The sequence below is a fragment of the Chrysochloris asiatica genome, unplaced genomic scaffold (genome assembly GCF_000296735.1).
Source record: "Chrysochloris asiatica unplaced genomic scaffold, ChrAsi1.0 scaffold00035, whole genome shotgun sequence".
NCBI lineage: Eukaryota > Metazoa > Chordata > Mammalia > Afrosoricida > Chrysochloridae > Chrysochloris > Chrysochloris asiatica.
The window spans coordinates 7,539,177-7,554,411 of NW_006408553.1; the positions used below are offsets into that span (position 1 = coordinate 7,539,177).

Here is a 15,235-nt window from a genome sequence, read left to right on the forward strand (position 1 = left end):
ATGGATGATTCATGGCAACTCTTTGTATGTCAGAGTAGAACTGTGCTCTGTAAGGTTTTCAGTGGCTGAATTTTTGGAAGTAGATCACCAGGCCTTTCTTCCAACATGAATTTGGGTGGACACTAACCTCCAACCTTAGCAGCCGAGTGCATTACCTGTCTGTATCACCCAGGGACTCCCAGTAGTCACTGTTGTTGGTGTTAGGTGCCATTGAATCAGTTCTAACTCATAGCGACCCTATGCATAACTGAAGGAAACACCTCCCTGTCCAGTGAGCCCATTGTTGCTGTCATTGTGTCTTTCCATCTTGTTGGGGGTCTTCCTCTTTTTTGCTGACTCTCCATTTTTCCATGCATGATTTCCTTCTCCAAGGACTGGTCCTTCCTGATAACACGTCTGAAGTACCAGAGACGAAATTTCATCATCCTGACTTCTAAAGAGCATTCTGGTTGTACTTCTTCCAAGACAGATTTTTTTTGTCCTTCTGGCAGTCCATGGTACTTTCAATATTCTTCACCTATATCACAGTTCAACTGCATTCATTCTTCTCCAACCTTCCTTATTCATTGTTCAACTTTCACATGTTTATGAGGCAGTTGAAAATACCATGGCCTGGGTCAGATGAACCTTGGTCCTCAAAGTGATATCTTTGCTCTTGAACACTTTAAAGAGGTCTTGTGTAGTAGATTTGCCTAATGCTATACATTTTTTAATGTTTTGACTGCTGCTTCAATGAGTGTTGATTGTGGATACAAACAAAATGAAGTCTTTGACAGCTTTACTCTTTTCTCCATCTATCATGATGTTATTTTTTGGTTCAGTTGTGAAGATTTTTGTTTTCTTTACAGCCAGTCTAAGGGAGAAAGAGGTGCAATCCATACTGAAGACTGTAGTCTTTGATCTTCATAAGTAAATACTTAAAGCCCTCTTCACTTACAGTAAGCACCCTTTTATCATCTGCATATTACAGATTGTTAATGAGTCTTCCTCCAATCTTCTTCATATAATCCATCTTCTCAGATTATTTGCACTACATACAGACTGAATAAATCTGATGAAAGGATACAACATTGGCACACACTTTTCTTGATCTGAGACCATTCTGTATCCCTTTGTTCTGTTTGAATGACTGCCTCTTGGTCTATGAGCACATTTAAGTGTTCTGGAATACCCATTCTTAGCAATGTTACCCATAGTTTATTATGATTTAATAATAAAACAGTAAAATGCCTTTGTGTCAATAAAGCACAAGTAAACATATTTCTAGTATTTTCTGCTTTCAGCCAAGATCCTTGTTAATGTCAGCAATGGTACCCCAAGTTCCACGTCCTCTTCTAAATCTGGCTTGAATTTCTGGTAGTTCTCAGTCAACATATTTATGCCACCATTTTTAAATTATCTTCACCAAAATTGTATTTGCATGTGATATTAATGATATTGTTTAATGGTTTCTATATTCTATTGGCTCACTTTTCTTTGGAATGGGCATAAATATGGATCTCTTCCAATAGGTTGCCATGTAGCTTGTCTTCCAAATTTTTTGGCATATATGAGATATGAAATTTTGACAATGAATAAGGAAAGTCAGTAGAGAATTGATGCTTTTGAGCTGTTCTGTTGGAGAAGAATAGTCTCCAGTTCTGCATCAGTTTGTTGAAAGATTTTAATTTGTACTCCATCAGTTCCTGGAGACTTCTTTTTTGCCAATGCCTTCAGTGCAGTTTGGACTTCTTCCTTCAGTACCATTGGTTCTTGATTATATGCTACCTCTTGAAATGGTTGAACAATGATCAATTCTTTCTGTTATAGTGACTGTTTATTCCTTCCATCATCTTATGATGCCTTCTGCATCAAATGCGAATTAAAATCACAATGAGATAGTACTACCCACTTATTGGGAATCCTGATGTGGTGTTGTAGGATAAGCACTGGACAGCTAACTCTAAGGTTGGTTGTATTAGATTGTCTAAATTGAAGCTGACCATACCAAGGATTGTTGAAAATATGGATGAGCTAATCCGAAGAAAGGATTACCAAGGAACACAGGAAACTTTAGGAAGTGATTGACTGCTATACTCATTATCTTGATTGTGGTGATGGGGTCATAGGGTTATACATATGCCAAAGCTTGCCAAATTGTACATCTTAAATATGCAGTTTATAGTATGTCAATTATACCTCAATTCAACTGTTAAAAATTAGTCCTCTGGTTCATTGTGTGAGTCAATCGTATTAGTGTTTATGAAAGTGTTATACATATTATCCAGCTTCCATTTGAGTAGAGTGTTTTCTCTAAATATTAATGTTAGAACAATGCTTTAGAATCCCCTGAGGTATTCCACTGGGCTATGATCAGAGCTTTTCCAGTAACCATAATTTATTAATTGAAGCTCTCTGGGTAGAGGATTCCAGCAAATCTGGAAGGCAGTTTTAAGAGGCACCAGGCAAGAGACCTGTAAGGATGACCCATGTTTTAAAACTCTGTGCCTGGGGAGAAGAGAAGCTTCAGAGATAACTTACATTTGGTAGAGCCTTGTAGCATTTTCAATCTGCCATTCATAGGTTACCTGTCTGGAGGCTTCATCTTTCAGTGAGGTTCAGGTTCTTGTTGTTATGTGCCGTGGAGTCAGTTCCGACTCATAGCGACCCTGTACAAGGTTTCTGAGGCTGGAAATCTTTACGGGAGAAGAAATCCTCATCTTTCTCGCGTGGAACAGTTGGTAGTTTCGAACTGCTGACCTTGCGGTTCGCAGCCCGATTCGTAACCACTACGCTACCAGAGCTCCTTAAGGTTCAGGTTCTTAGGCCTAGACAATTCTGATGTTGCCATCTTCAAACAGCAGTTGTGTTTTTATTTTCTTTCACATGGTGAAGAGTTAGTTATGTTACTACACTTCAGATGAATTTATTTGGTAACATCCTGACATATTCTCTTGACTATATTTGGCCCACTTATTTGGGTCTTTCCTCTAATTACTGACATGGGTTTGAAGAGCACCTTCCTTGGGAAAACACTAGGAAAGCTTTTCCTAACCTTCCGTAGCATCCTATATCTCTTTTTGGCACTGAACACTTTTTTAGTCAGGAATCTTACCAGTGCTGTTGATGGAAAGACTTTGGGTCAGTTGGATCAAAAAGTCACTAGTGATGACTTTGATCTCTGGGGCTCAGTTTTTCATCCGTATTCCTGATTTGGTTCTGAGGGATAAAGCACTGGACTGCTAGGTCAGTTTAAACAATGAGGTTGGTGGCTCAGTCTCACCAGCTGCTCCTTGAAAACCCTACACAAGGTTACTATGAGTCATCTGACTTGACAGCACTTAACAACTGTAGTATCATTACCTACTCACAACAAATGGGTGAGGTGCTGGAAGCATTCACTCATCTGTGCCAAGAAATTTGGAAGACAACAACCTGGCCAACTGACTAGAAGAAATCCACATTTGTGCCCAATCTAAAGAAAGGTGATCAAACAATGCAAAACTTATCATGCAATATTATGACTATCACATGCAAGTACAATTTGACTGTAGATAATTCAAAAACAGTTGCAGCAATATATCAACAGGTAACTGGCAGAAATTTAAGCTGGATTCAGAAGAGGGCATGGACTGAGGAATATCATTGCTGATGTCAGATGGATCCTAGGTGAAAGCAGAAAATATCAGAAAGATGCCTATCTATGTTTTATTGGCTATGCAAAGACATTGGACTAGGTGGATCATAATTGCCGAGAGCCAGCCCCGGCAAATTTATTCCAGGGTTTCCCGAAGGTTGATGCGTGCGTCAGCGGAAAGAATTACACATAGTTGATAAGTCATGATGAATTCAAAATCTTCTTATTACATGCTTTATTCTTCTCTCATTCTTTACTGTCCTGCTCATTCTTTACTCCCTTGCTCTCCTGCTCATCTCTTTTTCTGCTTCTTTTTACGTGCTTTATCCTTTCTCTTATTCCTTCTTCTTCTCCTCTACCCACCTCTACTTACTTATTCTATCTTACATGCTTTATTATCCTTCTTCTCCTTCCGTCTTCACACTACTCCCTTTCACTCTTTACCCCCATTCTCCACTACATTCTCTACTCCATTCAACCACATTCTCTTTTCCTCTACTTTTTCCTTCTCTCCACTACTTCCTCTATTCTTTTTCCTTCTCTACATTACTCCCTCCTTCTCTACATTACTTTTTTCATTCTATCTTACAACCCCCTTATATACCATTACAAAAAACATTGCTTTCATAGTAATCAATGGTCTCAAAATACAATCTATTCTGGGGCACATTCTTCATGGTTTACGACCCTTAGATTTACAACAAAGATGAGAATTTACAGCAAAGAGACATTATCTCAAGGCATAGGAGACATTCTGGTGCCTTGAAACCTTTTAGTTAAACATTTGTTCCTATGTAAATCTATTCTTTTCTCTGAGAAACAAGTTAATCTTCACATATGTTTCTTAACCTTTGTCTGTTAAGTCTTGTTAATTTTAGTTGTTAGGTGCAATTAACTCTCCATTAACTTCTTCCATACACTATCTGTTTATAGCCTACAAAAACATCACCTATCAGAACATTTAAAAAACTGAGGCTATGAAAAACAACTTCCCTATTTTACTGATCAGACATCTTATTTATGTAACTGTAGATTCTCATAGCCCTTATCTATAGTCTAATTGTTTTTAGGAATTCTTGTACCCACAGCCCTTATTTATGGCCTAGTTGCTTTTAGGGATTTTTTATTGCCTTAAACTAAGGCTACAAGGAAGAATGTTTATAATCACTAAGCCTAAACTGGTAGTAATTCAATTGACAAATCCTGTCTCCTAGCAGTCTTCAGAACATTGTTAATATAAGTATTAAAATTACCTATGGTAGAATAAAATGTAGCTAATATATGGCTTCTAATTTTTAATAAAAATATACTAAAGTGTAGGAGAGTCAAAATCTAAAGTAAAGGGATACTAATAAAATCATGAATAAATCAGAGAATGATTCAACAAGAGAAAAATTAACTAGGGGCCTGTGCATAGAATATTTCTTCCTTGTAGCTCTGCTATCCAAGGAAAATACTCCATTATTGCTTTGCTAAAACAATGAATTCTTCATGCGCAGGTTTCCCCATGTCTCATTTCTTTATTTCAATTCCTCGATTAATATGTCTCAATTTCTTCATTTTAATTCCTTAATTATTATGGCTCCTGCCACATAATAAACTATGAATAACATTACAAAGAATGGAAATCCCAAAACACTTATGTGTGCTCACATGGAGCCTGTACATAGACCACTAAATAGTCATTCGAACACAACAAGGAAGTACTGCATGGTTTACGATCAGGAAAGATGTGTGTTAGTATTGTACCTTTCACCATACTTATTCAGTCTGTATGCTAAGCAAATAATCTGAGAGGCTGGATTATATGCAGATGACATAACTTTGCTTGCTGAAAGCAAACAGAACTTGAAGCATTCACCGATGAAGATCAAAGAATACAGCCTTCAGTACGGATTACAACTCAATATATAGAGAAAGCAAAATCCCTCACAGTTGGACCCATAAGCAGCATCATGATAAATGGAAAAAATACTGAAACTGTCAAGGATTTCATTTTACTTGGATCCGCAATCAATGCCCATGGAAGCAATATTGGTAAAATGCTACAAAAGATATTTGAAGTGTATTAAAGAGAAGAGATGTCAGTTTGAGGACTAAGGTATGCCTGATCCAAGCCATGACATTCTCAGTTATCTCATTTGCATACCAAAACTGGACAATGAATAAGAAAGACCACAGAAATGTTTATGCATTTGAATTATGGTGTTGACAAAGGATATTAAATATATTAGGGATTGCCAAAATGAGCAAATCTGTTTCAATAGATGTACAGCCAGAATTCTCTTTATAAGAGAGGATGAAGCCAATTCACCTCACACACTTTAGACAGTTTATCAGGAGGAAATAGTCCTTGGAGAAGGACATCATGTTTGGTAAAGTAGAGGGTCTGTTAAAAAGAGGAAGACTCTCAATAAGATGTATTGAAACAGTGGCTGCAACATTCAAACATAGCGATGATTGTTAAGATGGCACAAGACTGGGCAATGTACTGCTCTGTTGTATAGAGATTCACTATAATTGGGACCAACTCAGCAGCACTTAACGACAATAACACCTTACAAGGTGGCAGTAGGCATTAAATGAAGTAATGTATATGTTGTTGTTGTTAAAGTGCCACAAAGTCAGTTCCAACTCATAGCAACCCTGTATAGGGCTTCCGAGGAGTGGCTGGTGAGTTTGAACTGACAAACTAGTGGTTCAAACGGACTTTGAAGTCCAGTGCTTTATCCCACAGTGTTACCTAAATAGGAGCTCAATGCATTAGTTTCACAGCATTTTATAGTTTTCAGTGTATTTAGAATAAAGGGCCAGGGAAAGAATATTAGGAATTTCATCTAGGCTGTTATTTGAAGACACCATAGGTATTCTGGACTCATGATGTAAAACATCCACGATTTGAACAATAATGTCAGGGGGGGCGTTAAGTGTCGTCGTTGTTTAGCTGATCATTTCACTCAGTTGCGTCTGCTCTGAGCAATCTTTGTTGTTGCATTTCCCCACCCCCGATTTTGCCAACTACCGACATTCATACTTTTGACATCTGCCCCTGAAATGACCTCACTAAAAAGCGAAGATGTCCCAGAAATCTGGTTGTTCTGCCTCCACGGACCACAGTCTTTGTTGGCAATTCATTAACATCTTCAGATTTGAGGAAGGAGGGAGACGGTAGTAACAGATCTAACAGACCCGTATCCTGCTCCGCAGCTGCATTTCGCGTCATGGGCTCTCTGGCAGAATCTAGAATAGGCTGATTAGCTGGTATCTTAGGACACGATGTAAGAGCTCAAAACATGCAAATTGGTTATGGGGCATAAATAGACTTTGCTGAGCTCACCCTAGCCATCTTTGCAGACTTCGGGGCCCATTCACTAGGACAGTCGGGGTGGCAGGAGGCAGGGCAGGAGCGCCATGCAGCTTGGAGCTCCTCACCTCCATTGGACGTGTCTGCTTCCCGTCTGCATCGGCAGGACGCTTGCCCTGCGCCCCGGGCCGGCCGGCACCTGCAGCTCGGACGGCACCCCCGCCCGCACCCGCTACGCACCCCCTCCACTTGGCTTGGCAGCAGGTGCTTTCTCTCTGGAGATTGCTTCGCATTAACTTTCCCATCTGACATAATAATGGAGAGAAAATGAAGAAATCCCATTAGCGGTTGGCGAGCGAGCGCAGGGTCTCGGGCGCGCGGAGTCGAGCGGAGGGAGCCTGTATTTTTAGCCAGATGCCGTGGAACTTGCTGGCGCTCCCCGCGCCACCGAGCAGATAACGGGGGAGGAGGAGAGGGCGCCGGGCTCGGATTTCAGCGCGAGCGCCGGATCATGGCAGCGCAACAGGGCAGGTCCGGTCCAGACCCTGCTGTGAGTACCCGACCTGGTGAGGCCGCTCTGTCCCAGGCGCCCCTCGCACTCCCCGGCCACTCTCCCAGCGCCGCGGGCCCCCATCTCTGCCGATCGCCGCCCGGCTCCTCCAGGCGCCAACTTTCCCGGGCGGGTGCGGGGACGCGCGCCGGGGCTGCCCTTCTGCTGCCTCACGCCGGCCGCCGAGGCTTCTAGCAGGATCCAGAGGAAAATTCCTTTGGCCCAGAAGCTGCCGCCGCGGAGGGGCTGATGCTGGGGACCAACCGACCTGTGGCTGCGGCGGAGCGCGGAGCCGCCTGGGTGAGGCGGCACCTGAGGGAGTGCGGTTTAGCCACGGAGGTTTACGAGGGGCACTCGGGGTGGGGGCGCGCAAGGCCGTGTCCCCTGACCCCAGGAGGAAAGTACTGCCGAGCGGATTTTTCTGTGGGTTGCGCCGGGTTGCCCTCGCAGGGATTCTCTGGGATGCCCAGTCTTGGCTGCCGCACGCCTGACCCCTAAGCCTTAAAAACACGAATGGCTCGGAGGCCCAGAGGTATTGGGAAATAAATGGGGCCGAGAGGGGATGTATGGGTGCCGGGGAAGTTGGGTTCTGCCCTCATAGCGTAGCCTGCTTCAGTCCCCACAACCACCCTAGAGGTGTGTGTTATTCCCATTTTAGCAATGGGGAAATTGAGGTTTAGGAAGTTGTACAATTGCCGGTGAGGGATTCACACCCAGATCTTTCCAACATCAGGGTCCATCCTGGGCTTTCCACACATCACTGCATCACCCAGCCTTCACAACAAGGATGCAGAAAGCAAAGGGACTTGACAGTGATTTCCTCAACGCCCTGAAGTCCTATTGGGAGATTAAAACAGAACTAAGGACTCCTTCTTCCTACACAGTCTTGTTCTACCCTTCTTCCTCAATAATACCTTGAATTTGTTCATATCATCTTTGTCAGTGCTAGTCTGGGGCTCTTTGAGACAGTTTGTAAAACTGTAACAACGTAACTCTCTGGAAACACAAATGAAAGCACCTTCATGGACAAACACTCAGTGGTAGTTCCTCTGTAATGTATGGGATCAGGCAAGGGTCACAAATATGCTGGCTGAGCTGATTGCTCTTTCTGCCTAGACCTGAGATGGATGAGGAATACCCTGGTGGCATGCTCTCACATTTGGAGGTACCCTCCACGATGGAGCAGATAGCTCCACATCCAGAATGCCACCTGCCTACCTTAGTCTCCTGTCTCAGCTGCAGTACCTGTAGGAAGGGATACAGAACCTGACTGACTTTGTTAAACCAAACTGTATTTTGCCCAAACAAGGCTCCTTGGAAAAGAGATGTTGCCTCATTTCTGTTAATGTCAAAAACTCATTTTCCACTCATTATTTTAGATTGACCATCTGCATTAAATACCTTAGAAAGTAGGTTATGATTTGTCCTGGAGAAAACTCAGGCCACTGCAGGCCCCCAAAGCAGATGCTTAGAAGCCCTGGGGTTCTCTTACCTAATCTGAAACTAAGCTTTGCCTGGCCTCTGGTGTGTTAGAAGGCTTCACTGCTCATGTGTTACAGGCATGCTGGCATTTAACAGTGTGCTTCCGGCTTCTCTCTCCCAGGACATTGGAGCCCCCTGGGCTACTTATTTATTGCTGTGTTAATATCACCCCACTCAGGAAGTGCAAGTTTAATAATAGTCTGTGTGTCTCAGGTAACCCGGGTTCACCTTCCTTTCAGAGTAGCCCTTATGAGACTGTGAGTCCCAGGAAGAATTCCATTCCTTTCACTTACTTCCTCCTGAACTTTGAGGGTTGAAGTAGACACAGCCTCTGTGGGCAGGTGGAAAGCTTCCTAGAGCCAGAGCTGAGCTTGAGAGGAATCTTATGGACGCTAGAAAATGCTTGTCCTATGAGCAGTAGAGCACAGGCCCTGGAACTAGACTGTTGGTAAAACAAAACACAATAAAAATCCCAACTCATAGAGCAGAGTAGAAAGACCTTGCAAGGTTTCCAAAGCTGTAAATCTTTCTCTCTTGGAGTAGGCTGGTGGGTTTGAACCATCGATCTTTTGGTTAGTGATTGAGCACTTTAACCAGTGTTCCACCTTTTAGCTTCTTCTAGCCTCCTCTTAGGAGTCCTGGTGTGGCACTGTAGGATAAGCACTGAACTGCTAACTGCAAGGTTCATAACCACCAACCATTCCTCAGAAACCCCATACAGAATTGCTATGAGTTGAAACTGACTCAGTGGCACTTAACAACAATAGTAACTTCCTCTCAAAGTAGTTCTGGCGGTGTAGTGGGTTTCAAGTTGGACTGTTAACCACAATGTCAGCAGTTCGAATCCACAAGCCAATCCATAGGAGAAAGATAAGGCTTTCTGCTTCCATAAAGATTTATAGCCTCAGAAACTCTATGAGTCATACTTGATGCCACACAGCTACCACCACAAACAGCTTCCTCTCAAAGGAATCCTAGTGGTGCTGTGGTACAGGTATTGGTGGCTCAAGGCCACTGTTGGCTCCATAGGATAAAGATGAAGCTGTCTGCTCCTGTAAAGACTTACAGACTCAGAAACCCTATATAGGGTCGCTATGAATCAGTCTCAGTGGGTTTGTTTAGTTTGTTTTTCTTAGCCTCCTCTCAACAAGATGGATTGGCACTGTGGCAGCAGCAGTGGGCTCAAACATAACACTAATTGTGAGGATGCCACAGGACCTGGCAGTGTTTCCTTCTGTTGGACACATGGTTGTTATGGGTCAGAACTGACTTGACAGCACCTAACAATAATTAGCAGGAGCTCTGGTAGGGTAGTGGTTACAAATCGGGCTGCGAACCTTAAGGTCAGCGGTTCGAAACTACCAGCGGCTCCGCGGGAGAAAGATGAGGCGTTCTGCTCCCGTAAAGACTTACACCCTCGGAAACCCTGTACAGGATCGCTATGGGTCGGAACCGACTCGACGGCACATAACAACAACAACAATAATTAGCACACTCGGCTACTAATGAACATTTGGGTGGTTTGAGTCCATCCAGAGATTCCTTGGAAGAAAGGTCTGGTAGTATACTTTTTAAAGTCAATCATTAAGAACTCTATGGAGCACAGTTGTACTGTGATACACACAGGGTGACCGTGAGTTAGAACTAACCAGACAGCAACTGGGTCTAGTCTCCTCTCCAGAAATGCTTCTCTTAGGCTGCCCCAGCAGGTGATAGGTGGGACACCAATTCACTACAGCCCAGAAATAGTTTTAGTTAGGATTTACTCAGCTAAATACATTTTAAATGGAAAAAATTTGGATATTTTAAAAACTCAATCTATGCCCTATTGAATTACACAACCTGCTCCCAGATGCACAAGGAGATTGCACCTAGGACAGGTTGGAGTTGGAGATAATTGAATTAGATTGATAGGCAGTCGAATTTGGAAGACTAAAATGGTGAGCCTAGGTTTCATGTCTAACTAGAGCTATTTGCTTAAATATTACCAGGCACCCAAGAGTATTCTGCGAATCCTTTTTGAATGGATCAGCAGATGCAGTAGCCTTTTATAACTCTGTCACTTAATTTTTTCAAGTCATGAGGGCAGGGACCTGTAATCTGATTTTTTATTCTCTCTCCCTTTGCCTTAGCAGGATGCTGAACTTGAAATAGGACCTCAGTAAATACATTATAGAATGAAACTGAGTGATGTACAGTAGCCAGTGAGAGTGATGCCATTATCTACAATTCAACTCTAAGATCCCCTGAGGATCACAGTTATGCCCTGAATACTCACTCCATGCCTAGAGAAGACTAAAAAGAAAAATTGACTAAGTCTTAGCAGCTGAATTTCATGTGTGACCATAAGCAATCTGCTTCTATAAAGAGTACCTTCAAGTTGATTCCAACTCAAAGTGACCCATAGAATAGAGTACAACTGCCTCATAGGCTTTCCAAAACTGTCATCTCTACAGAAGGAGCCCTGTACTTAGCTGCTTTCAGAAAAGTCAGTGGTTCAAATCCACCCAGAGGTTCTGTGGGAGAAAAGACCTGGTGATCTGCTGACATAAAAATTGGTGATGGTTGTATGCTGTCAAGTCAGTTTAGACTCGTAGTGACCCTGTATAGGGTTTCTGAGGAGCAACTTGTGAGTTTGAACCTCTAATCTTGTGGTTCAAACTGACCTTGCTTATCCTACAATGCAACACCAGGATTCCCACATAAAAACTGTTGTTGTTAAGTGCCATTGAGTCAGATCTGACTCACAGTGACCCCGTATAGGGTCTCTGAGGAGCAACTGGTGAGTTTGAACCACTAACTTTGCAGTTCAAATCAACCTTGCAGTCCACTGCGTATCCTCCAGCACCACACCAGGACTCTCTAGGAAAACCTATGGAGGCAGTTCTACTCATACTATCACTGTGAGATAGAATTGACTCAACCCCAATGGGTGATAAAGCCAGTCACTGTACCCCCCTGGGCTTCAGATTTATCATCAGTGAAAGGAAGGACTGGGATTAGAGGATTCCTTTCTAGAGACCGGTTTTGACCTTAACACAGAACCCAGGGTCAGAACCAGGAACTGCGGGGAGCTGCCAAGATCCTTTTGTCTGCCATAGATTTACTGTAGTCTATGCCTAGACTGCAAAGGCATGTAATCCCACCCAGCCCCTACCTGTCTGTTAGGGATACCTGGACACCCTCAGGTTTGAAATGACTAAGAATGTACCATGGGGGTCAAGGTCAGTAGAAAGTCATAGACTTTAGTCAGGCTGACCTGGATTGAGTCTCTGTGAAACATCTGTGAGACTTGGGCAAGGTACCAACCACTCCAAATCTCAGTGTAATCACCTGTGAAAGAGGGATAATAATTCTACCTGCCTACTCCACAGGTTGTGATGAGGATGAAAAGATACAATGTCTGTGAGTCTCTTGGTTCCAGTGACTGGTTGTTGCTGTTAAGTATTGTCAAGTCAGTTCTGACAGTCATAGTGACCTTGTCTAGGGTTTCTGCAGGAGCAGAAAGCCTCATCTTTCTCCCAGAGCGGCGGGTAGGCTTGAATCTCGCCAACCTTGTGGTTGGCAGTCCAGTGCTTATCCTACAAAGCCACCATGCGCCCCTACTCTCCTCGTTATCTCCCTCTAGTCCAGATGGTGCTGCCCTTCCCCTGTTTGTCTGCACCTCTGTCTAGCGACAGATTCCGCTTCACTTCCTCGAGTCAGTGCGCTGAGCAGTCAAACAGTGTCATTAGTTGATATTGCATCTATTTTTATCCTCCCATTCTCAGGTTTTCATCCTGAGTCCTATTATTGTGCTACAAAAGATAGTTAATTAGTGGGAGAAATGGTTCTTTAACACTCTCATTCTTGGGAAATAATACAGTGTTTTTCCTAACAGTTGAATCCAGACAGACTTTCTGAATCACTAGGCTCCAATAGTCATTTTTCTGATAGACTAAACCTTGAGTTTGATTTCTCTGGGAATCCAGGAAATGGGGAACCAACTGACTGATTCTCATTTCTAAAATATTTCTTCCACCACAACCACAAATGCCTTGCTGAGGAATTTGGGAACCACTTGCTTTAGGCCAAGGGAGGCCTTGGCCTAGCAGACACCTAATGCTTTGAAGGATTCAAAGAGATTTTATTCTTACCCTAAGGAGCAATTTGACTCGGGAGGTAGGAATTTCATATATTAAATAACTAGCGAAACATGTACGAGTATTTTAAAACCCAAGATCCTGTTCAATGGTTCCTAGGATTTTGTTGTTGTTAGCTACCATCTAGTGAGTTTCTGACTCATGGCAACCCTACGTGTACAGAGAAGTGCTCATAGAGTTTCCAAGGCTGTGACCTTTGAGACGCAGCAGATCGCCAGGTCTGCCTTCCAAGTGGCTCCAAGGTGGTTAGAATCACCAACTTTTCAGATGGCAGTTGAGTACTTAACCATTTGTGCTGCCTCCCTGGGTTGTGCAAACTGTCAACTCATTCAGCTGCTAAACAAAAGTTGGGCATCTGGAATCCACCCGGAAGTACCTTGGAAGAAAAGGTCAGCAGATCTACTTCTGGAAAATCAGATATTGAAAAGCCTGTGGAGCACAGTTCCACTCTGGCATATGTGGGGTTACCTTAAGGTGGAATTGTTGTCGGAGGAAATGTTGAGTACCTGGACAGCATGGTGGAGGAGACAGGAGATGACTCAGACCTTGAAGAAAGGGCAGATTGGAATTGGCCATCAAGAGTGTGGTGGACTTCAGGTCCCAGGAGATAATGAGGCAACATGCTGGAGGTAGACAGAATATGGGAATCCATGGGGCACAAAGAAGGTGAGAATTTAGGGCCTTCCTGCCACGTTAAGGGGAAGTGAGATCTGAATTGGGTAAGTCATGAGCAGGCAGCTGCAGAGCTAGAATGTCAACTAGTTTAATAGGAGGGCTGTGTAGGTCGTGGAGTAGAGGAGGGTTGGCATGAAATAAGGGTTTTAGGAAGATCAACAAGGCAAGGGTGGAACTAGAGAACTAAGGCGGTGCTTCTAGAGAAGTATTAGAAGCCTGAGGTGGTGAGGCAGGATGAAGGGTAGGATAGCATGGAGTGTGGAGGAAATAGGACACTTAGCTGAAGATAGACTTGAGGGTCATAATACTGACGAATGCACTACAGAAACCCAGGTCAGAATCTTTGGGAGTTGAATGGTAGATATATGGTTTGAGATGTTGGCTGTACATGTTAAGTCTTCTGTATGTAAGAATGTTCATAATTAGTTTCCTATAGCTGCCATAACAAGTGACCACAAACTTGGTGGCTTAAAACAGGAAACTTATTCTCTCACCATTCTGGAGACTACAAGTCCAAAACTAAGGTACCTACAGGACCACGCTCTTTCTGGAGGCTCAAAGGCAGAATTTGTTCTTTGTCTCTTCCACCTTCTGGTGGTTGCTGGCTTCTTTGATTTATGGCTACATAATTCCAATCTCTGCCTTCATCTTCACATTGCTCTCTCTCTTTCTCTCTGTCTTCTCTTCGTTTTGTTCATTCCTGTGAATCTTATCATTTTTGGAGAAAGGTCTTTGCACTTGTGATTAAGTTAAAGATCTTGAGACGAGACCATAGATTTCCCAAGTGGGTCTTGTATCTAATGACAAGGAAGGGAGTCTTGGCCTCTGGGGCAGTCTTACATTGTGGAATCAAGGGCAGTCCAACCAGGAGTTCTAGGGTACCCATACTACTCTGGGTATATTGTGGCCACAGCCACAAAAATGGGAGGGCACAGTGACTGCTAACTTGGCCTTTGTCCTTTGCAAGTCTGTGGCTTGAATGGAAGAATGGGGCTGTGAACACAGGAGGACACTCACAATTCATTGTTTTTCCTCACAGGCCGATGCTGCTACCAGCTTTCTGAGGGCAGCCAGATCAGGTAACCTAGACAAAGCTTTGGATCACCTGCGGAATGGAGTAGATATTAACACCTGTAACCAGGTAAGTGGGATGGAGACAGACATGGTGTTTCTGAAGAGTAACTTGTACCTGAGGGCTTTAAAATGGCCTTTATTAACCTTTTCCCAGTGGCCTCAAAAACCCCCCAGGGGCTTCTGCCTAGTAAAGGCCCCAACCTTGGTGTTTCCATCCCTGCTGATATGGGCTCCCACTGAGAAGGGTTGACTCCTGCAAAGTGTGGCTTCCCTGTGGTGGCTTCTCTTAGAAGCTGCAGTTGGTCCCTGCAGCTGTCAGAGATAATATGGCCTTTCAAAGTGAACAGGGCAGAAGGAAGGCGCCTTTGAGGGTGTTTGTCAGTGGTGACAAT

General features: G+C 43.4%; 1 protein-coding gene across 1 annotated transcript in view; it reads left to right on the plus strand.

Annotated features, from left to right (window-relative positions):
* The first annotated feature begins 7,719 nt into the window (after positions 1–7,719).
* ANK1 (ankyrin 1, erythrocytic) overlaps positions 7,720–15,235 on the plus strand; it is a 111,745-nt gene continuing 104,229 nt past the window's right edge. The window contains exons 1-2 of the mRNA XM_006859985.1: positions 7,720–7,770; positions 14,809–14,910. Of these exons, the coding sequence (XP_006860047.1) occupies positions 7,720–7,770; positions 14,809–14,910 (153 nt within the window). The remainder of the gene's footprint in view (positions 7,771–14,808; positions 14,911–15,235) is intronic.